This window comes from Rhinoderma darwinii, chromosome 4, assembly GCF_050947455.1.
Source record: "Rhinoderma darwinii isolate aRhiDar2 chromosome 4, aRhiDar2.hap1, whole genome shotgun sequence".
Classification (NCBI taxonomy): domain Eukaryota; kingdom Metazoa; phylum Chordata; class Amphibia; order Anura; family Rhinodermatidae; genus Rhinoderma; species Rhinoderma darwinii.
In genome coordinates, this window is record NC_134690.1 from 405,403,852 (window position 1) to 405,428,066 (window position 24,215).

General features: G+C 43.1%; 1 protein-coding gene across 1 annotated transcript in view; it reads right to left on the bottom strand.

Annotated features, from left to right (window-relative positions):
* The window catches only part of DNAH8 (dynein axonemal heavy chain 8), a 329,590-nt gene that overhangs the window by 128,861 nt on the left and 176,514 nt on the right, over positions 1–24,215 (bottom strand). Inside the window, exons 28-37 of the mRNA XM_075863774.1 lie at positions 23,584–23,771; positions 22,564–22,690; positions 18,394–18,629; positions 18,197–18,301; positions 9,671–9,784; positions 6,449–6,511; positions 6,245–6,345; positions 5,571–5,708; positions 5,215–5,455; positions 2,267–2,466 (exon numbers count right to left, since the gene is read on the bottom strand). Coding sequence (XP_075719889.1) covers positions 2,267–2,466; positions 5,215–5,455; positions 5,571–5,708; positions 6,245–6,345; positions 6,449–6,511; positions 9,671–9,784; positions 18,197–18,301; positions 18,394–18,629; positions 22,564–22,690; positions 23,584–23,771 — 1,513 coding nt within the window. The remainder of the gene's footprint in view (positions 1–2,266; positions 2,467–5,214; positions 5,456–5,570; positions 5,709–6,244; positions 6,346–6,448; positions 6,512–9,670; positions 9,785–18,196; positions 18,302–18,393; positions 18,630–22,563; positions 22,691–23,583; positions 23,772–24,215) is intronic.

A 24,215-nucleotide genomic window follows, 5' to 3' on the forward strand; every position in this document is an offset into this window, starting at 1 on the left:
TCCGATCGCCCGTCCCCATTCATTTTCATCATGTCGGTAGCGTGTCTCCATTTACACACCAAGAAGAGCTGCCGACAACGATAATATTTGACTTTTTTAAAACGATACGACCGGCAGATGATCCAGCGTTTGCTCGTTCATCTTTTCATCGCTGCCTATTTACACAGGACAATTATCAGCAACGAGTGTTCTTTGAATGCTTGTCTGCCTGATAATCGCCCAGTGTGAAAGGGCCTTAAGTGTTCAGTTTCCCTGCAGCGCCACCACAGGGGAAATTAGGCATTACACAGTGTCCATTCATATCAATGTGTTGTCTGACACCAAAAAGAAGAATTTATGCAGAACCAAAGATAGTCAATAATAAAAAAATGCAAATGCAGACAAGTATGAAAAGTTAATGCACACAGACTCGAAAAAATGTGAAAATGGTAAAGTATTCTGATGCTTAAAAACAAGTGCGCCATATACAGTCATACATAGGTTATACAAGGAATATCAATAGAACCACATTGACGCGAGTACATGTAGGGAAAGCATCCCTAAAAAATGTAATGGACGGTGGTATATTGATCTCATGAATGCACAAGAAAATAAAACTCCCATGGAAACAATAGTACTCGTGCACCAATAACTAATGCGGAATGTAACAATGGCATTGAAAGCCTAAACAGGACAACATGAGGACACGCCACACCTGACGCACGTTATGCAGCGAATGCTTCCACGGACGAAGCATTCCCTGTTTAGGCCGTCAGTGCCATTGTTTCCAGCAGAGGAGGACTGTGAATGAAGGCTCTGCTCTGAGGTTTGCTTTGGCTTTGGAGTTTGATTCATTTAAAGGGGTTGGCCACTTTATAGTAAATCTTCTTGGACATGCATGCAGATTTTACACGATAGGAGTGAATGGGGTTTGTTAAAACCCCATTCACCAACATTTTACTGTACTTTGTTGCAGATTCCGCAACTGAAATTTCACAAGCACCATGTGTCAAGATAAACTTCGAAAAAGTGCCAAAATAGCACCCTCCACCGGTGACAATGTCACACGTGATGCACTTTCTGTAGCATCCGCGCTATGTGCAGCTCCTCAGAACAGTCTCCAGTGAGTCTTCTGCTTTATCCCATGCGCGAAGTTCCTGTCTTCTCCCGACCTCACCTGCAGCCAGGTAGGAGGCCATCAATTTCTGTGTATCATATATATTGTGAGCATGTTGGATCTGTGTCTATGTAGTGGGTGTGAATTCGTGTCGATGTATGTAATGAGGGTATGTAAGGCTGGCCACACACTCGGCCTAAATATTGATTATTCCTCCCGACTCCCCCATAAATATGCACATTCAGCTCGATCGAGCGTGCATGTGTTTGCAATAGGGAGAAATAAGAAATCTACTTGCAAACAAAAGCATTGGAGATGGTCGGCCAGTTCCGCCGCAACCGGCGGGGTCAGCGAACATACATCTAATGTGTATTGCCAACTTAAGAGTGCTTTTATGTTTGTTGTCAATGTCCATATACAGTGCGTAGTGAGTCTGCCCTGTTCATGAAGACAGCTCTCCTCTTGTCTTCTCTAAGTGCTGATCGACAGCTGCAGCCGTATTAGAATGTGTATCAATCAGAAGTGAGAACGGGGAGAGGATCTTGCGGTCTTCTGAATACAACGTGCTGAAACTGAAGTTCGGTGTATATTTTCTAAAGAGTGATGGAACAACAAAATCTGTTTAAATAATGTGAATGGGATTTGTAAAAAAAATGCAGCACAAAAATATTTTTTATGCAGGATTTTTTAGCAGATTGTTCCTATCACAATACAATTTGTGAAATCTACACCCAAATCCACATGAAATCCGCTACATCTAAACATACCCACAGATAGTGTTCAAAGTTTCCTTGCCCTTCCACAGACCATTTTCAATGCTGACATGGACATTTAGGCCTCATGCACACGGCCTTGCCCATAATCACGATCCGCGATTACGGGCACAGCCGGCTGCTGGCGGCCTCGGACAGCCACCCATATTTTTGGCTCCATAAAGTATTTTTTTCCATAAAGTATGGGCGCAAAGTCTGTAAAAAGCAAACGGTAGGACATGTCCTATATTTTGCGGAGGCATTCTACAGCCCGGACACCTTCCCGCAAATATACAGGAAGGTGTCCGTGGTAAATAAATATGAATGGGTCCGTGATTGCGTACCGTAATTACGGTCCGCAATTACGGACAAAATCTAAGGTCGTGTGTACGGGGCCTAACCCTGAGAGATACATTACCTGTTATTGAGCATTGACCCCAGAACCATCAGACTGTCCTCCATTGTAACGACGATCTCTGCCGCTTCTACTCCTTTTATCAATAGTTCTCCTCTACCTTTAAAGGCTGAAAAGCTCAGAAATTGGTTGTTCCAGACATCGGTTACCTGGGCCAGTTTCCTTTCAATGTCCTTCTCCTTTACAGCCGATATACAAATATCCTGTGGTGTGAGGTACATATGATGAATCATTGCATACTTAACCCATTACTGTGCCGCTTGACGTATGAATATACTTTTACAGGTTCCATCAAAGTATAAAGGAGAGTAACGTTGTAAAACGGTTATACTGATCCAAAATAAGATTATGTCATCCTCAAGAGCTGAATTCACAATTCTGCTGTCATGTACTTAGCTCTCAGCTAGAAGGACATCTCACTACTGCCCCCTGCTGGTTCTCCAGCTGTTGAAGTAAAGTCTTGATGAGGTTTATGAATAGTTCTGTGCACCATCGAACACTATTTTATAGGTTACACACAGAATTAACCTACATAAAAAGCTGAGTCACATTATATTTCTTATATTCTACATGTGCTTAGCCCCTTTATGTATAATGGCATTATATTGGTATTATTGGAATTTCTCCTGCTACAGTAATGATCCAATAACAACATACAGAGCTGCTGAGCTGACACTTCCCTGCCAATCATACTACAGACTGCCCTTTACTACAGACTGCCCTTTACTACAGACTGCCTTTTACTACAGATTGTTGTCTGTTTGTAGGATCTAGACTACAGAATGTGCTAAAATTATCTTTTCTGCTGATGGGTAACAGAGAAGAAGCCGAATGTAAGACTTTCCCCCAACAGCCTTGTATGTCAGAAGTAATTTACAAATGCTGCTATTGCAAGAACCAATGATAAAATGATAGGAAATCTCCACTGCGGAGCCCAAATTCTCAAGAATCTACAGAAAATCATGAGAAACTTTGCTAATACTTTGCTTTGCTTACTTTGCACTGATTTAGAGCGACAGGACGTCTTTTACTCCATGCATGTCTGAAGATAAATTCTACTACCCAGACAACAAGCGGATTTATGAAAGCAGCGATAAGAGGAAATTACATTAAATTACATGAAAAAGAAAACAATACAACAAACTATTTGATCAATTATAAGATCTAGACAATCATTAATTGTACAGTGTAAATGAAGAAAAGAAGCAGCGATAAAAGTCAAAACGTTCTTCATCAGTTGCGATGCCTTAAAAATGATCGCCATAAGCGTCATGTAAATTCTGCTTGCGGCGACATTTACACAAAGTATCGTTAGAGCAGCAAGAATCATCCTGATTTTTCATTAGAGCCTTGGAAATTACTTTTAAATCCTTTTACTGCCAAGAATATATATATGTAATACATCACGACTGTAAATGCTGGTGACAAGTAAAATATAGGGCATTGCGCTTAGATCTTATAACATTTGAAAGTTCAGAATCTTAGATTCTTGGCTGTCACATGATAGTAGGGCTGTTATCTTCGTGACTCGGATGTTTACTGGAATCAGGATCTCAGATATTTTTGGCCTCTTCAGTTCTGGTGATTATGTGAGGATATGATTAGGGTCCTCTTACCTGGCCTGACGTGGGCCGTGGAAACGAGAGCCAATCAAAAAGAAAGCTCGTTGATCGGCGCTCGTTTGCTCCTTTCACATCAGTAATGTATGGGGACGACCGCTTGTTACTACGTTCGCTCGTCCCCATATGTTTCTATCATGTCGGCAGCGCGTCTCCCTGTTTACAACGGTTGATGTGCTGTCGACAACGATATTTTTGGCTGCATAAATGATACAATCGTTAAGTGACATAAGATATAATCTCTGCACATCCTGAACTTGTCTTTCTAGGAGGTGTTATGTGTCCCAGGTTTTGCTTGAGTCAGACTTTTAGCCAGACATGACTTTTTTCACATTACACTTTGATGCAAAATTGCACGAAGGCGCCAATAAATATAAACTGTGAAAATTATCACGGGAGCTAAAGGGTTAAGCAACTCGGTGGATTAAAAAAGTAGTTCTGTGTAAAGGCACATTGACTCACTGGGTATATAAGGCTGTGTTCACACAGAGTTTTTTACAGGCAGAAAATTCTGCCTCAAAATGATTTTGATCTGCCTGCACGCCACTTGCCGCGTTTTTCGTACGCCACGAAATACGCTTTCTCTGCCTCCCATTGATGTCAAGGGGAGGTTAGAGGCGTAAACGCCCGAAGATAGGGCATGTCACTTCTTTTTCCCGTGAGACAGTTTTTCCGGTCGCGGGAAAAAAACGCCTCCACCTCCCATTGAAATCAATGAGAGGCATTTTCGGACATTATTTGGCGCATTTTCCGACGTGGTTTCCGCGTCAAAAAACTCAGTGTGAACTGACCCTTATAGTTAAAAGTGGAATACACCTGGAAGGTATTTTCCGACTTAATGCAAATGAAGCGTAATCACCATATAGATGAAAAGTTCTACAACTTTGTAATATACATTGGAGGGCATTTGCTTACACCAGTATAAAAATAAAATAGGTTGCAATAAAATCTGGCAAATTTATTAAAAACGAACGCCTCTTAATAAATTTGACTTATTTTTGCTGGTCCATGGGCTACAAATACAAATCTACGGCTGCTATAGGCCGTTGTAAAGTATGCCTTAAGTACGTCAAGTTCTTACCATTGTCAAGATCTCTGCTTGCTGTCGGTGAACGAAAACACTCGTTTATATTCAGAGGCTGTATATCTGTACATAGCTAGTCCTGAAAATGGTAACGATTTCTACAAAGTTTTTACAGCTTTTTGTTACTAAAACTTGAAAAGTCCTTTAAGAAATGTGGTAATGTAAATAAGAGACTGCAACCCTTCAGTCATAATATAATTCTACTTTTTTTTTTCTTAAATTGAAACAAAACAAAACCCTAAACTTACTTCAATCTCATCTTTAAATTGGAGAATTGAGGTTTCCATAATGTTACTCAGGCAAAATGAATCAGATTTAACATCAAGCCTGCGTCCTATAAGATCCGCAATATGGTCCCAGTGCCATTTCTTCAAAGCTTTATTTGTCATCATCTCTAACAAAGGACACGACTCACTGAAGTCATCTATTCTTTTCTTAAGATCCAGGAAAGCTTGCCAGTGTTTTAAGCCCTTTGGAAGTTTATTACATCTTCAAGATAAAAATAAAAGTGATAAAACATTCAGACATATATACCGTAAATATATCTTCAGTGTTGCTTTGATTTTTATTTCCATGTTTATTTAAGAATTGACGCCCTATATACCTTTTCTGAAAATCCTGCAGCTCTGCATTTATCTTCTCAATGTTTATATCTGTCCATAGTGTCTCGTAGTATCCATTCATGCTGTTCATCACGGCATCATATAATCCATACAGCTTCTGTAACAGCCCGAGCTCCTTCCTATGCAAGGAAAAAAATACTCATAAAAATAAATGACCTTTTACGCCCTGTTCACATTGGCGTCTATTCTGTCAGGTTTACATTGCTATTTGACTTCCAGAACAGCATAGTCTGCTGTAATCTTCTACCCTGTGAAAAACACAGGAAGCTGACAGATACTTTACAGTTTTTTTTTTCCTGTAACGCCTTGTTCACACAGTGCAGATTTGCAATGCATTTTTTAAGCCAAATCCAGGAACGGAACCTAAACAGAAGGGAGGCCTTATGGGACTGCTCTCCTGAATTCATTTCTGGTTTTGGCTTAAAAAGTGCAAACAAAATCTGCAGCAAATCGGCACTGTGTGAACAAGGCCTAAGAGTAAAGAATTGTGCCATGTTCCATTAGAAGCCGTATTAGGGATTTATTTTGCCCTAGAAGCATTGCAGGGGCACGGTGTCCCTACTTGCTGCCTACTGTGGCCTTACAATCATTTGCAATTTAGATGAACAAGAGTAAGATATAAACGAGGCATTAAACCCATTATGAAAATAATTACCTCCTCTTATGTAGAATGTCATAGCCAGACACAGGTAAACCGAAAAGCTGCTCCCCAGAAGAACAAGTGACACGTTTCCTCCAAAGATCATCAAAACGTGTCTGTAAAGATTGTTACAGAAATACAAGAAGTTTTTACGCTCCTCACAAAGCTGTTTTACCATTGCCTGTGGCTCCCCCATTACTGTTACTGCCTTATTTTTACCTGGAATAACTGTAACCTTGCACTGGCTTCTTGAGATGTTATACCTGGAACCACCGGCCCTTCCTATAACAATGAACATTTACAATTAAAATATAATAATATATAAGACTGTGGAAGTACAAGAAATACTGCGGGTGGATGTCCACGGCCGCCAGCCGTGCCCGTAATCGCGGACCGTGAGTACGGGCACGGCCGTGTGCACGGGGCCTAGACTGAGGAAGTACAAGAAATAGAACAATATTCATTATTACACAAACAATACTGTAAATATGCAAATTTTATCTGATGAAAGATGAGCAGAGCCAATCAGAAACAAGTGGCTCAGTGCTCACTTGAGCGTGTCTGCCATTTCGTTTTAGCGTTTAGAGGGGGCCCCAGCGCTCGGACCTCCGCTGATCAACACTTCTGTCATGTCAAAAGTTTTATGAAAGTACAGATACACTTTAATGTAAAAGTATCAAGCAAAATTATGCAGTGTCTACTGCAGGGCCGGTGCATCACCATGCAAACCTGAGCAGACTTGAGGGTCCACCATGGCAATCTGGTTACACATAAGCCATGTTTGCCAAGTTGAGGGTAAGGGAGAGAGTGGGCCAGTCGTGACCATGTTGCCCAAGGGCCCACCCACAATATACCTGGAGTTGGCTTTGCTCTTAAAGAGGCTCTGTCACCAGATTTTGCAGCCCCTATCTGCTATTGCAGCAGATCGGCGCTGCAATGTAGATTACAGTAACGTTTTTATTTTTTAAAAACGAGCATTTTTGGCCAAGTTATGACCATTTTTGTATTTATGCAAATGAGGCTTGCAAAAGTACAACTGGGCGTGTTGAAAAGTAAAAGTCCAAGTGGGCGTGTATTATGTGCGTACATCGGGGCGTGTTTACTACTTTTACTAGCTGGGCGTTCTGATGAGAAGTATCATCCACTTCTCTTCACAACGCCCAGCTTCTGGCAGTGCAGCACTGTGACGTCACTCACAGGTCCTGCATCGTGTCGGCACCAGAGGCTACAGATGATTCTGCATCAGCATCAGCATTTGCAGGTAAGTAGCTACATCGACTTACCTGCAAACGCCGATGCTGCTGCAGAATCATCTGTAGCCTCTGGTGCCGATGTGTCCTCGCTCATCTGACACGATGCAGGACCTGTGAGTGACGTCACAGCGTGATCTCTTGAGAACACGCTGTGTCTGCATTGCCAGAAGCTGGGCGTTGTGAAGAGAAGTGGATGATACTTCTATACACAGCGCCCAGCTAGTAATAGTAGTAAACACGCCCCGATGTACGCACATAATACACGCCCAGTTGTACTTTTACTTTTCAACACGCCCAGTTGTACTTTTGCAAGCCTCATTTGCATAAATACGAAAATGGTCATAACTTGGCCAAAAATGCTCGTTTTTTAAAAACAAAAACGTTACTGTAATCTACATTGCAGCGCCGATCACATGCAATAGCAGATAGGGGCTGCAAAATCTGGTGACAGAGCCTCTTTAAGCTCAGTCAGACATTCTCACCCTCAGTCTGATAAATAAGAACTGGTGGATTGTCAATTGCAGCGGTGACTAGAATTTGCCCACTATGTCTCATGGTAAGGACAAAACACTGCAGGTATGTCAATGGCAGCAGAAAGTTGGAACTTCAGCCACTTAATCTGTAGAAAATACCTAAAGATCCGGTCAATGAATATCAATAGAGAAATCAAAATCCCTAGTATGATTCTGAAGGAAAAACTTCCAACATGCCTGACAGCACAGAAGTTATTGTCTTGCTTTTCATATCTTGTTTTAAAGAGGCTCTGTCACCAGATTTTGCAACCCCTATCTGCTATTGCATGTGATCGGCGCTGCAATGTAGATTACAGTAACGTTTTTATTTTTAAAAAACGAGCATTTTTGGTCAAGTTATGACTATTTTTGTATTTATGCAAATGAGGCTTGCAAAAGTCCAAGTGGGCGTGTTTAAAGTAAAAGTCCAAGTGGGCGTGTATTATGTGCGTACATCGGGGCGTGTTTACTTCTTTTACTAGCTGGGCGTTGTGTGTAGAAGTATCATCCACTTCTCTTCAGAACGCCCAGCTTCTGGCAGTGCAGACACAGAGCGTGTTCTCGAGAGATCACGCTGTGACGTCACTCACAGGTCCTGCATCGTGTCAGCCACATCGGCACCAGAGGCTACAGTTGATTCTGCAGCAGCATCAGCGTTTGCAGGTAAATCGATGTAGCTACTTACCTGCAAAAGCTGATGCTGCTGCAGAATCAACTGTAGCCTCTGGTGCCGATGTGGCCGACACGATGCAGGACCTGGGGCAGGATGTGAGTGACGTCACAGCGTGATCTGGCAGAAGCTGGGCGTTGTGAAGAGAAGAGGATGATACTTCTCGTCAGAACGCCCAGCTAGTAAAAGTAGTAAAAACGCCCCGATGTACGCACATAATACACGCCCAGTTGGACTTTTACTTTAAACACGCCCACTTGGACTTTTGCAAGCCTCATTTGCATAAATACAAAAATGGTCATAACTTGGCCAAAAATGCTCGTTTTTTAAAAATAAAAACGTTACTGTAATCTACATTGCAGCGCCGATCACATGCAATAGCAGATAGGGGCTGCAAAATCTGGTGACAGAGCCTCTTTAAAGAGACTGTCCGCTTTAGAATACCTCTTTACATATTCCTTGGGAAGAGGGGGGCCCTGCATACGATATATTACGCTTATTCAAAGCAACTGTCCATGGGCCCCAAAAGTGTTTAACACATAATAAACAAAACCCCAAATTGTACTTACCCAGCCTCTGTTCCCCCAGTGCTTCCCTTCTGGCTCGCCATATTCTAATGGATTAAGCGGTCAAGTCCCGGTGAGTGATATCGCTCTATTCACATCCTTGACAGGCATCAGCCTCGGACCACCACTTACCCATTATATTGCCACTAGAGAGACGCGGCAGTCTAATAGTCACGGCAACGTCTATTGCCATAACGAACACTGGGATTGTGGTAGCTGCTACTTTGATGTCAGGGTTCTTAGGGAATATACAATAACGTTCCTTCCAACATTTAAATCCTAAATTGCAGGACATTTGAAATCATACCCCAATTCCATGGCCACAAATTTACATAGCCTCTTTCATGTAAATTGAAGCGTATCCCTTTCAGAAAAAAATCACTGTTGGGTGGTATGTAATAATAATACTTGGAGAGATTTATTCACACACTCCATCTTACCTTTTCATATTCAATGTCAAACGTCACCATATCATTCTGAAGAATTACTACAGACTCTGAGAGCTTGCTTTCCAGTTTGGGTTGAATAAGAATCAGCTCATCTTGAACGGACATCTGACACACGGGAAGAAACGATTAAAATATTTGCTTAATAGGTAAAAACAATAGACACACAAGCAATAGCTGATTAAAAGGGATTTTCTGCTGCAGGTAGCTCATTTGGTTTCAACTGTATTTTTATTGAAAATTTTTCTAAATATACACATGACATTAGGACGCTTGGGCAGGCCATACAATCCATTTGACATAGCAGTAAATTCAAACAGACAAAACAAGACACCGGGGAAAAGACAAAAGGGGGAAGGGGGGGGATAGTCTGAGATCAATCTACGGTCTAATCCTGAGATGTCTGTAGCCAATACTTATCCCACGGATCCCACACCACTTTGTACCTGTCCAGCTCATTGTCAATAGAGGCTGTCATATGCTCCATAGTGCGAATTTCCCTAATTCTAGTCAGTAAGTCGATGTGAGAGGGAGGGGCGGTCTGTCTACATTTCCAAGCTATCAACGTCTTAGCGGCGGTGAGAAAGTGTCGAAATAGTCGGGCTAGTGGCTTCTCCAAGGACCTAGGAGGGACATTCAGGAGATAATGAAGAGGGTCTAGAGGAATATCCCGCTGTAACACCGCCAACACCAAATTCCTAACCTCCAGCCAAAACTGTTGGACCAGCGAGCAGTTCCAAAAAATATGGAACAGGTCCCCTCTCTGATCTCTGCATTGCCAACAATCTGAAGGAATACCCTGATTGAAGCTATGCAGAAAGGCAGGGGTGTGGTACCAAAACATCAGAATTTTATATTGGTTTTCTTTATATGCAGTGCAGATGGAAGTTTTAGCTGCTTGTGACCAGATAATCTGCCACATTTTAACAAATATCTATGCCCAGGCGGAGGGGAGTCATCCGGGGATAGCAGTATCGCATAAATAGCGGATATAAGCCCTTTAGTGGTGGTAGCATGCCGACACAGCATTTCAAAATTTGTAGGTGTAGTGACCCGCGTGGATCCAAAAGTTTGTTGCATGTAATGTCTGATCTGAAGATAGTGGAAAAATGGAGAAGGGATGTTATGATGTCGTTGGAAATATGAAAACGGGTGGAGCTCTAGCGTGTGGGGATCAACCATGTCGGCCAGATGGAATACCTCTATTCCCGTCCTCAATCGGACTACCCGGGAGGCAGTGCCGCCCGGAATAGTGGGAGTGTAGAGTACCGAGGTCAGGGCGGACAACCCGACGCCAAATGAAAGCATTTTACAGGTTTCCCACACCTCCCGCTGAAAGCGCATGGGACCCAACAGAGAGGAAGACGGCAATACCAGCGGGTCGCCCAATAACAAAGAGTTTGGGTGGACCGGAGCCATCCATAGCTTCTCTATTTCAGTCCACTTATTGTATGCCCGTAAGGACACCCAACATGGCAAGCGGCGGAGGTGGGCCGCCCAGTAGTATTTCACCACATCCGGGACAGACAACCCTCCCGCAGATCGACCGGACAATAACACCAATTTCGGGATTCGATGTCTACCGGAGTGCCATATGAACCTGAGGATGGAAGACTGCATGGCCCGCAATTCCCTCATAGGTACTGCCACTGGCAGGGTCTCAAAGAAGTACAGTAGTTTAGGGAGCAAGGTCATTTTGACCGCAGCTATGCGTCCAAAAAATGACATGGGGAGAGGATCCCACCTGGCCATTAGTCGACGTAATTCCACAAACAGAGAGGGGAAATTAGCCTTGTATACCGATGTATAAGAGGGAGTGAGCTGGACTCCCAGATAAGTCAGGGAGGTTTCCTTCCAGTTATAAGTGTAGTTATGTTTAAGTAGCGATAGTTCCTGACTAGGGACATTGAGAGGGAGCGCTTCTGTTTTAGATGTATTGGTTTTATACACTGAAAGCCGCCCATACCGACGGAGAACAGTAGTAAGGGTAGGAAGGTAGGTATGAGGTTTAGTGATTGTCAAGAGGACGTCATCCGCAAATAGAGAAACATTAAACTCCTTATCCTGTATCTTAACTCCCGCTATATCGATGGATTGCCGTATTTGAGCCGCAAGGGGTTCAATGCAGAGCACAAATAGGAGAGGGGACAGGGGGCATCCCTGACGCGTACCGTTCAAAATTTGAAACGGGGGAGAGGTGGAGTGCGGAAGTTTAACAGGTAGCTCATTTGTATAAACCTAGGACATAATAAACTGATGTTTCCCACTCTGGACTCCCTCAGCCAGCGAGCCGTGCTATGGAAGATACTATAAAAAAAACAAAGACTATGGAAACCTTTGCACTGTATTTATTTTTATTTTTTTGTTCATTCGATTCCTAAATGCAAAATTAAACAACTTTCTAAATAGTCTTCATTAAAAATGCCCTTCTATTTTGCTGCTGTAGAGTCTGTGCAGCTCCTGTAGATAACTGGCTGTGCTGCTGTTTCTCAAGGGCCTTTTACACGGGGCGATTATCGGGCAGACAATAGTTCATAGAACGCTCGTTGACAACAATTGTCCTGTGTAAACAGCCAGCGACCAGCAGAGGAACGAGCAAACACTGGATCATCGTATCGTATTAAATGTGTAAAATATTATCGTTGTCGGCAACACATCTTGGTGTGTAAACAGGGGGAAGTGCTACTGACGACATGATACAAATGTATTTAAACGAGCGATCGGAGTAGCGGCCGCTCGTCCCCATACATAGCTCCTTGTGAAAGGAGCAAACCAGCGCCGAATAAAGATCTCGTTGATCAGCACTCGTTTGTAATGGCCAAACTTGGTCGATGTAAAAGTACCTTTACTCAAATCTGTTAGTTTACTTCTCCTGACAGACTAACAATCTGTATGTTGTACCTGACAGTACAGAGAGTACAGAGGGTTCCAAGTGTTCCAAAAGGGCAGATAACAAAGACTGTCAGTATCAGAGTGTATATAGGAAGGAGAGAACAGGGGGAGGGAGCAGGAATCACATAGGCTGTCAGTATCAGAGTGTATATAGGAAGGAGAGAACAGGGGGAGGGAGGGGGAATCACATAGGCTGTCAGTATCAGACTGTATACAGGAAGGAGGGAACAGGGGGAGGGAGGGGGAATCACATAGGCTGTCAGTATCAGAGTGTATATAGGAAGGAGAGAACAGGGGGAGGGAGGGGGAATCACATAGGCTGTCAGTATCAGACTGTATACAGGAAGGAGGGAACAGGGGGAGGGAGGGGGAATCACATAGGCTGTCAGTATCAGAGTGTATATAGGAAGGAGAGAACAGTGGGAGGGAGCAGGAATCACATAGGCTGTCAGTATCAGAGTGTATATAGGAAGGAGAGAACAGGGGGAGGGAGGGGGAATTACATAGGCTGTCAGTATCAGAGTGTATATAGGAAGGAGAGAACAGTGGGAGGGAGCAGGAATCACATAGGCTGTCAGTATCAGAGTGTATATAGGAAGGAGAGAACAGGGGGAGGGAGGGGGAATTACATAGGCTGTCTGTAATGTCGGGGTAGGGAGACAGACAAGTGAGCCCTAATCTACCCGCCACTCAGTCCCTGCCTACTTGCAACGACCCGCCCTAGGCGACGGGGTACAACTGGGCGACGGTCCCTACACTCAATAGGTGCACGACAGACAAACAGACAAGGGTACAAAGAAGCCAGGGATATGGGGAAGTTGCCCACGGGGACACCGTGAGCAACAAGCGAAGTGAACGAGCCGAGTCAAACCAGGAGATGAGCGAGGTACAAAAACGCAGAGCAGAAGAGTGGTCAGTAAAGCCAAGGTCAATCACAAGCAGAGGATCAGTAGTTCAAGAAGCTGCAGCAGGGCCAGGAAACAAACAGAGAAGAATCACAAGCAAAGGAGGAACAGGAAAGGCAGGTATAAATAGACGGAGGGCGGGAGCTAGCTCCGTCTGGCCAGGCTGTGATAGGCTCTCCCACTCCTAAGCCTGCCATCCTGAGTGGTGGAAGATGGAGTCAGTCTCACAGACATAGAAGCAGGTGCAGACTGATTACCTATGGGCGTCGACACAGAAGTTGTGCCTGGCAGATCCTTTACACTATCAGTATCAGAGTGTATATAGGAAGGAGAGAACAGGGGGAGGGAGGGGGAATCACATAGGCTGTCAGTATCAGAGTGTATATAGGAAGGAGAGAACAGGGGGAGGGAGGGGGAATCACATAGGCTGTCAGTATCAGACTGTATACAGGAAGGAGGGAACAGGGGGAGGGAGGGGGAATCACATAGGCTGTCAGTATCAGAGTGTATATAAGGAGGCTAGCAAAAATATAATAAAGACCCTGGGTAGTTGGCGGGCACAATATACAACTAACAACTAACTTTAGAGAAGAAACCCTATTTCCCAACTACTATGAAAGTAAAATAAATTCTTTATTAAGACAGACCACACTGCATGGTGCCGGACACAAATGTAAAGGGTTACTGCATATGCAGCGGTGTAAAACACCTAACAACCAGTGTGAAGACCGCTAATCTGGCAGTCAATTGATTGCATTTGTCCAACAGTGAGTCTGGCAACCAGCAGGAATTAAAATGTAAGAAGCCCCCCCGACATGTTTCGGCTGCGTGCCGAAAAATCTCTTCCTCTTGTAAATATTTCCGATGACGTACATCGGAAGTGTGTCAGTGCGGCTGGCCAATCAGAAGAGGTAGATGAGGACCGACCCCCCAGAGAAAGTGGATTGACAAATAGGGAAACATGAGATGAACCAATCATAAACAATAGAATGCGCGTGCGCACACATAACAAATAAGGACATAGTGTGAGTTGTCTATAAGCCGTCAGCGCATGCTCAGTGAGTATGTTGGAATCGATGAAAGCCACGCATACGCAGACGGGCAGTAGCGGGACTTAAACTAAATCAGGTACATAACAAAAAGTCAGAAGTCAGCGCATGCGCATCTATAAGATGTAGGACTTAGTGTGACAACACCCGAGTATTGCGAGGTGCCACAGGTAAGTATTATAAAATTATAAGATCTACTGCTTGCTGAGACAGTGGACCCCGATTTTGTAACACTAAGATCGCCCCTACTGGGATAGGATGAGTACCCTTTATAGCACTCTAGACACACCTGTCGTCACACCCTCCACACTACGAATGGTCAGCTGGAACGTTGCCGGCTTAAATACTGTGGTCAAGCGTAAAAAGGTTGTAACTCACTTAAAGCGACTGAGACCTCATGTCATCTTCTTACAGGAAACACACTGGCGAGAGGGCGCGGGGGGTTCACTGAAGGCCCCGTGGTTGGGTGACTGTTACACGGCCTCTTACACTTCCAAATCTAGGGGGGTGGCGATTCTCTTTCATAAATCTTTGGACCTGACCGTTCATGACATACTCGGACCCGGGGGGGACATTTCCTCTACATTGACGCTACTATCAACACGCACAGATATAGCCTGGTTAACATCTACGCACCAGAGTACCCGAACGCTGACTTTTACTCCTCTATTTTCACTTTCCTACTACAGAGACAAACACACACTTGGATTTTGGGAGGCGACTTTAACCTCACCTTGAATTCAGACGTTGACCGGTCCAAACCGACCACACAGAACAGCGCGGGGGCCTCGGTACTCCTTACACTCATGGAACACCTATCCTTGTGTGATCCCTGGCGTGTAACCCACACCTCCTCACGAGAATACACGTATTTTTCGCATGTTCACAACACTCACTCTCGCATTGATTATTTTCTTGTGCCGGATTCCCTTTTTCCATCGCTCACTTCAGTGGACCTGACGCCCATATGTATATCAGATCACGCTCCGGTATGCAAGGAATTTACAACATTTACAACAGCTGAGAATGACGACCTCCTCGCCATTAGTGATGTTGATTGCCAGGTTGATGTCCCCAAAGGAACCAGAGCCGATTTTTCGAACACACCGAGTCGTACTAGGATCACGTAGATCTCCGGAAGAGGACTAGATCCCTCAGGGTCCCGGACGGCTCGAGCTGTCGTTTTTTGTTATAAAGGGACGGGAGGAGCCGTATAGCCCAGCTCCCCTGACTCTCGCTGCCCCTTTTCCTGAGCGATATGTGGATCTTACTGAGCTTTCCGTACCCTTAAGAGCCGGGTTTCTGTGGTCTTCCCTCCGTTACAGCCGCAGCCCCCCGCTCTCTCCTTAGGCCGCCATCTTGTGTTCTCTTCTTCCTGCTCCCCCAGCTTTCTCTCCCTCACGATTCCTGAATCTTTTGAGGGGCTTCATTTTTTACGGCGCTCACCATGCAGTAAAAAGGGCATGTTAATTTTATTCTGCGGGTCAATACGATTACGGCGATACCAAATATATATAGTTTTTTTTTATGTTTTACCGCTTTTACAAGGAAAAAACCGATTGTTAAAAATTTACGTTTTGTCGCAATAACTTTTTTTTTTTCGTGCATTGAGCGATATGAGGGCTTGTTTTTCGTGGGGCAAGCTGCAGTTTCTATTGGTACCATTTTGTGGTGCATGAGACTTTTTGATCACTTTTTATTCCATTTTCCATATTCCGCTGTTCACTGTGCGGGATAATGAAATATTGTAATAGTTTGGACTTTTACGGACATGGCGATACCAGTTATGCAAATTTTTTTATTTTTTTTTACATTGTGCTTGCAGGAAAACGTTTTTTTTTTAAAACTTTTAATAATTTTATATATATTAAAAAAGATATATTTTACTGTATTTTACTTTTCTTACATGAACCCGCGATCATTGGATCCCTTGCATGATATACTGCAATACTAATGTATTGCAGTATATCGTTATACTGACAGTCTCCTCGATGAAGCCCTGCCGGAGGCAGGCCTTTTATAGGAGCACAAAGATGGCAGACTTGGGGGCCTTCATCAGACCGCCATGCTAACCATCTGTACCACACAATTGTGTCGCGGAGGAACCGTTGCAACGTTACAGGCCCTTGTTTCTATCCACTTAGATGCTGGGCCTATCAAAAACAGCAGAATTGTGGTTTTTGATCATCCAAATAAAATGGAATAAAAATTGATCAAAAAGTCAAATGTACCCCAAAATTACACCAATAAAAACTGCAGCTCGCCTCGCAAAAAACAATTTCTCACACCGCTCCATGGACTGAAAAATAAAAAAAAGTTATGGCCTTTGGAAGGCGTGGTGCAAAACACACAAAAAGTAAAAATAAAAAGATGCCTGTGGCGCCAAGTGCTTAACCCCTTAATGACCAGGCCTGAGAAGGTCTTAATGACCAGCGACATTTTACATTTTTTACTTCTCTTCATTTAAGCAGCCATAACTTTTTTATTTTTTCATTGATTATTTTTTTTTCATAGTTTGGAGGTAGAAAAAATTTATTTTTATAGAGTGAATATAAGAAAAAGCGATTCTCTGCATCGTTTTTCTTGTTTATTTTTTACCCCGTTCATGTATCACGCTAAATAACCCGTTAGATCCATTCTTCAAGTTATTATGGTCGTTTAGATACCTAATAGGTGTAGGTTTTTTGTTTTTATTTAGTGTAGGGGCAATAAAATATATTTTATGCAAAAGATTGACTTTTTTTTATTATTTATTTATTTTTTTAACCTTTTTTTTTAAATCCCATTAAGGGAGAACTTCCTTTATAACTTTATTTTTTACTTGTAATGTATTAGCATACTCCTGTATGCTAATACATCTTACTGTGTCACTATGACACAGGCTTCTGTTTGGGCAGCACATAGTGTGCCCTAACAGCAGGCTTACTGAACAGACAGCCCTGGGGTCCTTTGTAGGTCCCCTGGGCTGACTGCAGAGAGATTCCCCAGTGTTTGATCACGTCAGCGGGTTTCCGATGACGAGATCAAAGCGAGGAGTTCCCTTTAACCTTGCTGCGGTCACGGACAGCGGCAATCAAAGAGTTAAACAGCTGGGGTCCAAATGTTTTCCGACCCCAGCTGTATTCAAGAGGCTGCTCTAGGATCTGGAGCTGTAAGTTACAGCTCCTGCTCAGAGGATGAGCGCTCACAGCAGCGCTCATCAGCCTCTTCTACAGCGACGCCAAAAGACGTCACTGTAGACTAAGCACATGCACCGCCTATGGGTTTGTTGCTGTTTATAACCTCTAGATATAACAATAAATATTTCCATTCACCAACAGTAAGCGGATATCTTATAATCAGATCTTAAAACTCATTGATACGGATTTTCGAGCATTAATTAGATGCTAATTGCAATATAAAGAATGCCATTTGTTTCAATTGTTTAAATTTAGCAAAGTCCGCCATCACATTTTGTTGATAAAGGGTCGTGTTTCTCATCAAGTCACACCCAATGATTGATTTATCATAAAACCTCTGACACGACCGGGCACGGTTCAGTGTAACACCTTGTACCTCGGGTGATATGGTGAAAACACTAGATTATTATACGGCTATTTCCATTGGATGGTTGTGCACATGGTATAAACAGGTAATTACATTACAATGAACCTCGGGTGCAGGTAAATACTTACTACTTTGGAAATAAGTTTTTTAAAAGAATATCTCAAAGTATCAACAACTTCAGTTTCTTCTCTTGTAACATCAACTCCAAATCTATTTAAGATTGAATACGCATCCTATGAAAGAAAGTATGACGATTACCAAGCTGAGCGCACCGCCGAGACGCCATCACTGTATTATCTTTCTATGTATTATAAGATTTTCTCACTTCAACCGATCCCACAGTTCTGTCAATTCGCAATTCATTTTCTTTGACAATAATTAAAGCCTCCATTGCAAACCGCACATCATCTAGGTCAACAATTGGACGAGATAATATTCGGGAGTGTTCGGTTATAAATTCTGAGATGTCCGCCATCTTCTTTTTGTATTCCTCATTCAAGTATCTACATAACAGAAGTTTCCACGCTTTGGCCTCAGTAGATATGGACATTTTTATTGGCGCTAGAATGGAAAGATGAAGATAAGTATTTATAGGGATGTTTTGACGTGTACCTAACTTTTCAGGAGATTTTCAGAATAATCTGTCACGTGTGTCTACCTGAGGAATATTTCTGGCCATTATATGATTTATGTGGCATTATTCTGCAGTCTTTATGCTCGAATTCTCAGTTGTTTCTGAGCTAGTGGGCAGAGCGCCTAACTGCTATCATGTCTACTATACAATGCACACAAAGAGATAGAAGAGCAGAATTTTCTCCTCTTCCATCTATCATATAATATATATATATACATACTGCAGCAGTATGGAGGACATTATACAGCAGTAATGAGCAGTGTTGCTGAAAATCCAGAGCTGGGTTCACATTTAACATTTACCAGGAAGATGCAGCACATCTGTGCGTGTCTTTATCACTCTGCTCCTGCTACCCCTCCCCCTCTCTATAGACTTCTATGGGCAGGATCTGTGTCTGACTCTGTCGCTCCTCCTCCCCCCTCCACTGACTTGTATAATAGGCAGTGAAAAGACAGATCCCACCTTCTGCAGCCCGTCTCTTCTGCTCTGTAACTAGAGTTTGCTTGACAACAGGGTGTGAACAGCAGAAAGGGAAACACCTAGTTGCAGTAACGTCACACAAAATTTGAATGGATAAAACAACTAAATTTTAACAGCAAGTAAATTAGAAAGTTGATCTATACTATTAGGTATACTATTAGAAAAGTTTGTGTCCATTTAAGTAAAGTAGAAAGAGTAAGGTGAGTCTAAAATAAAATAAAAAATAGACACATATTATATATCCCCTTAATCATTACAACCAGGTAAACTTATATATATATATATTTTTATTTTTTTCTAAAAGGCTTTATTTTCAAAACTTTTGTTGTACAAAACACATATCAATATACAATCAATACAAAACAAAGACGTTTAGAAAGGCATTAGTACCATATCGAAATGACAACCCAGAGCAAATGCATTGTATGACATTGACAGGATATGCAAAATTATCATCTCCGAAAGCCTGACTGAATCAAACTAACATTCACTCACAGTCATCCATGTGCTCTAACCCCCCCCCCCCCCACCCCCACACACACACACGCGCGCGCACACACCCACACACACACACAGCTCCGACACTCTCAAGTGACCATTAAACCCCAGTTTCTAGAGTCTCCAACCATCTGAACCAAATTTTCACTAATTTATTTGGACATTTTCTGCTCAGGTATAGCTTTTTATACATAGGTATATATTTATTCACTAGTTGCTGCCAGTGTGGTAAACTCAGACTTTCAGTATTCTTCCAAGCCATAATTACAATCTTCCGGGCACAAAAGAGAACAAAGGGAATGAATATCTTATCATATTGGTTTTGTGTAACTTCATCCATAATGCCCAAGAGTCACATCTGAGGGGTAAGAAGTCACGGTAACTCATAATGGGTATGAAGAAATTCCACTACCTCCGACCAAAAGGGGGCAACTCTGGGACACAACCACACACAATGTAAGAAGGTACCAACATCTGACTGGCAGCGAAAACAACTATCCGAAGCCAATGTCCCCATCCTCTTAAGCCTAACAGGCGTGTAATAGATCCTATGCAAAAACCGAGATTGTATGAGAAAGTCCCGTGCACTTACCACCGAATCAAAAAAAGAGGATTCCACCTCCCGCCAGTCCTCCTCTGTCAAGTTGGGGACATCCCCCCTCCACTGCAGATAAGCCTTATCAAAGGGTCTAGCACCCAGGGTTGTTTTGAGGGTGTACAATTGGGAGAGGACCTTTGAGAGATGTGGAGCACCAAGGTCCTCTAGCCTAGAGAAACCCACCTGAGGTGACAAAGAGCCAAATTGGGCACACCAGGCATGCTGTAGCTGGAGATAGTGAAAGAAAACTTTCCCTGAAATGTTAAATCAATCCTTAAAGGAACAGTGTCACCACAATTTTTTTTTTAATATGTTAAAGATGTTAGTGCTTTATTAAAAACGTTTGGATTAATTTGTGTGTTTGCGTGTTACTTTTTTCTATTTTTACACTTTTTCTTGTCCATGGGGGCTGCCATTTTTTTTTCCATTTCTGTATGTGTCGATTAACGACACATACAGACATGGAATACGGCAGCTCCAGTCCCATAGGGACTGCGAACGGGGCCCGTTCCATCCACTATCATGTACGCCGCTGTGTGGGAACGGCGCATGCGCCGCTCCCACACAGTTCAATTTGAAATGCGCGCCGTCCGGCGCCATTTTCCTGTGGACCGGAAGTCGCGGCCGGACAGTAATATTACTACTTCCGGTCGCGGCTTCCGGACTTGTGCACATGGAGCAGCGGCAGCAGACGGAGCGGATGGACCGGAGGGAGCGGCGGCGACTGGAGCAGGTAAGGGATTTCTATGTATGTTTGTGTTTCAGTGTGTTTACTACTGTATGTAAACCTACTACACTGTGTGTTAGCTCAAAAAATGGCGACACACAGTGTAGGAGGTTACACCGTTCAAACCCCTCGTTTATCCCGGCACTAGCCAGGATAAAGGAGGGGGGGGGATGCTGAGAGCTCACTAGAGCGAGGGATTTTTACCCAATTTTGCAGCATAAAGCAATGTGGTTGCTTTACCACATGCAATGCTGCAATTTTGGGAATGGCTCCATCTAGTGACCAGCACTGGGAAATATTATAAATTAGAATCCAATTGAATCCAATTTATAATATTTTCTGACTCGTGAAAAAAAATAAAAAAATTTGAACAATGTTTAATCACCTACACACTAATTGTTTAACTAAAAAAAAAAAAAACATGTTTTGCTGGCAACACATTCCCTTTAAGTTCGGAAAAGGATGAAAAGCCAGAATCTGCAGTGAACACCTGACCCAGGAATTTGACCCCTGCCCCCGACCACATCACCGCTCCCGGCAGCGAATCAAGGTGAGGCAACCAAGGATTATTCCAAAGAGCATTCCTACGTGAGTGTGAGGGGACCGTAGTGACCTTTAGCAGAGCGTGTGCTGCCCTCCAGGCCACAGCCACCGTCCCAAGTGGCATTGGAACGCAACCCGGGGATTTAAATCCATATAGCAAGTTAGTCAACCGGTAAAATAAATTTAAAACATAATTCATGGAGTTCGATGAACTACAAAAAAAAAACCCACAAATAACAAAATATAAGGCTGAAGGTTTCCCGCGCATACACCAACAGTGCACCACATTGATATGTGAAATGAATGGTGAGATTAGTAATAATTACAACATACTAAACACAATAGTAATAATAATCATAACTTTCATCATCATCATCATTCACATATAACACAGCGAGTGCCTATAACCTGGAACAAAAACATAGGAGGGTTCCTCCAGCTCACCTTGTCACGGGTATGGTTGGTTGTTAGCGCACGGGTCCTCGTGTCGGCACACGGGTTTGCATAGAAAAGAAAGTAGAAAATGGATCCAGCGCTGAATTTTTGTGCATCTGTTAAAACGGGAAGCTTCTTCCAAGTTTAATTTCAAAAAGTTAAAACAGTGAAAAAAGTGTATACACGGGTATTTCCAGAGTACAATAGGTGGTCAGCGGTATAGGCGGTGCCTACGCATTTCAGACGCTGACTGCGTCCTTAGTCATGGCTTAGTCCGACGCAGTCAGCGTCTGAAATGCGTAGGCACCGCCTATACCGCTGACCACCTATTGTACTCTGGAAATACCCGTGTATACACTTTTTTCACTGTTTTAACTTTTTGAAATTAAACTTGGAAGAAGCTTCCCGTTTTAACAGAGGCACAAAAATTCAGCGCTGGAACCATTTTCTACCTTCTTTCTATGCCTATAACCTGCATATACTGATGACACCACTGAGATTTACTATATCGTCACTGTATTATGTCAATTCAACCAAAAATGTTCTGTACTCCTTCAAAATGATACAGCTGACATCTTACCTGTGTTAAGTTCAATGAATCCCACACGTACGGCTGAGTTTATGTCACTGACATCTTGTTCTAACGTGTCGTAATATAAGATTCTTTCTTGGATTTCATTAAGTGTTCGGCTTTCAGTGAAATATTCCTGCAGAATGTAATCATTAGAAGTGGCACAATAGGAAGATAATGAATGTATTGTAGGGTGTGTGGACCAAGCTTTGGTGTTGTATCATACAGAACCATGATCACCCCACTCGTACCAACAACCCATAGATGTATCCCCTTGCTTGGTACATTATTGGCTGTGGTCCACAGACTGTAGTCACCATTACTATCATTTTCCACATGATATACATTTGTCCACTGGGGAGTGTGACTCTAGGGGTCACTCACACATACCCAGCTACACCTTTACAATTTTTGAATTATTTTGTTCATTTTAAAAGCAAACTAATAAAAGTTATATATTATTTCAATATTGTGAGACCACACACTTTCCTTTTCTCCCTTTCCCTTACTAACCTCACCCCACTCGTACCAACAACCCATGGATGGATCATATCAATCGCTATGCAGAAAGCGTTACTGTTACTGACCAGAAAATGCTATAATTCTGTGATAACCTACGGTTTATACGTCCCTGAACATTTTAGTTTCCAACTGAACTGTGCATGCAGCTCTGAACTATAAGGCTGAGGTCAATTTGCGTTTTTTGCCGAGATATTCACAAAATGACAATAAAACGGCAGTTTTCTTGCGGTTTTGAGAAAATCGCAGCAAAAAAAAATAAAAATAAACGCATTTGACAGCAACGTGGAGCACAGCCTAAGGGTATATTGGAGAGACAGCAGAGGTCGCCTTATATCCGGCTTCACAGCGCTGTGTCTTTTCGCTGCACAACATTCCCAGGTGACCTGCAGTCCGACAGGGCTCGTTTTTCTACTGTACCTCCGTTTACTGCTCCACAAAGTCTCAAATGGACAACACACGCACTTGAGGTTCACGATAATATCACAAATGTGAATTCTGAATATTTACCTTTACTTTACAGTCTCTGTTTTCTCTCCAAAGAGAACTGTATTTTTCAAATCCTTCAAGTAAATTTCTAGTCTCGTCTCTGTGTGAATTCACAGAAGTAGACAGAAGTAGAACGAGCTTTGAAATGGTCATACCCTCGGTCACACATGAATAGAAGTTCCTCGCTGGACTGTCCTCTACATCAATTCCTGCAAGCAAAAAAAATAACTGCATAACAAATGTGTAAGGCCTCATGCACACGACCGTAGCCGTGTGCACGGCCGTGATTTTCGGGTCGGCCGGCTGCGGACTGTCAGCGGACTGCCAGCCGCAGGCCGCCCGCAAATCGTGGGACATGCACATGGCCGCGGCCATTGTTTTCAATGAGCCCGGACCGCAGAACCGGGCCGTAATAAGACATGCCCGTTCTTTCTGCGGTCCGGGCTCCGGGCCGTGCACGGACCGCAAAAACTACGGTCGTGTGCACTGCCCCATAGAAAAGAATGGGGCCGCAATTCTCCCGTGGATTTTCGGGGGAATTGCGGCCGCAAAAACACGGTCGTGTGCATGAGGCCTAAGAGTATGAGGTGGATATACAAATTACTCTGTGTAACTTTTTGGAACAGCTCTCATGACAGACTGCTAATATGTTG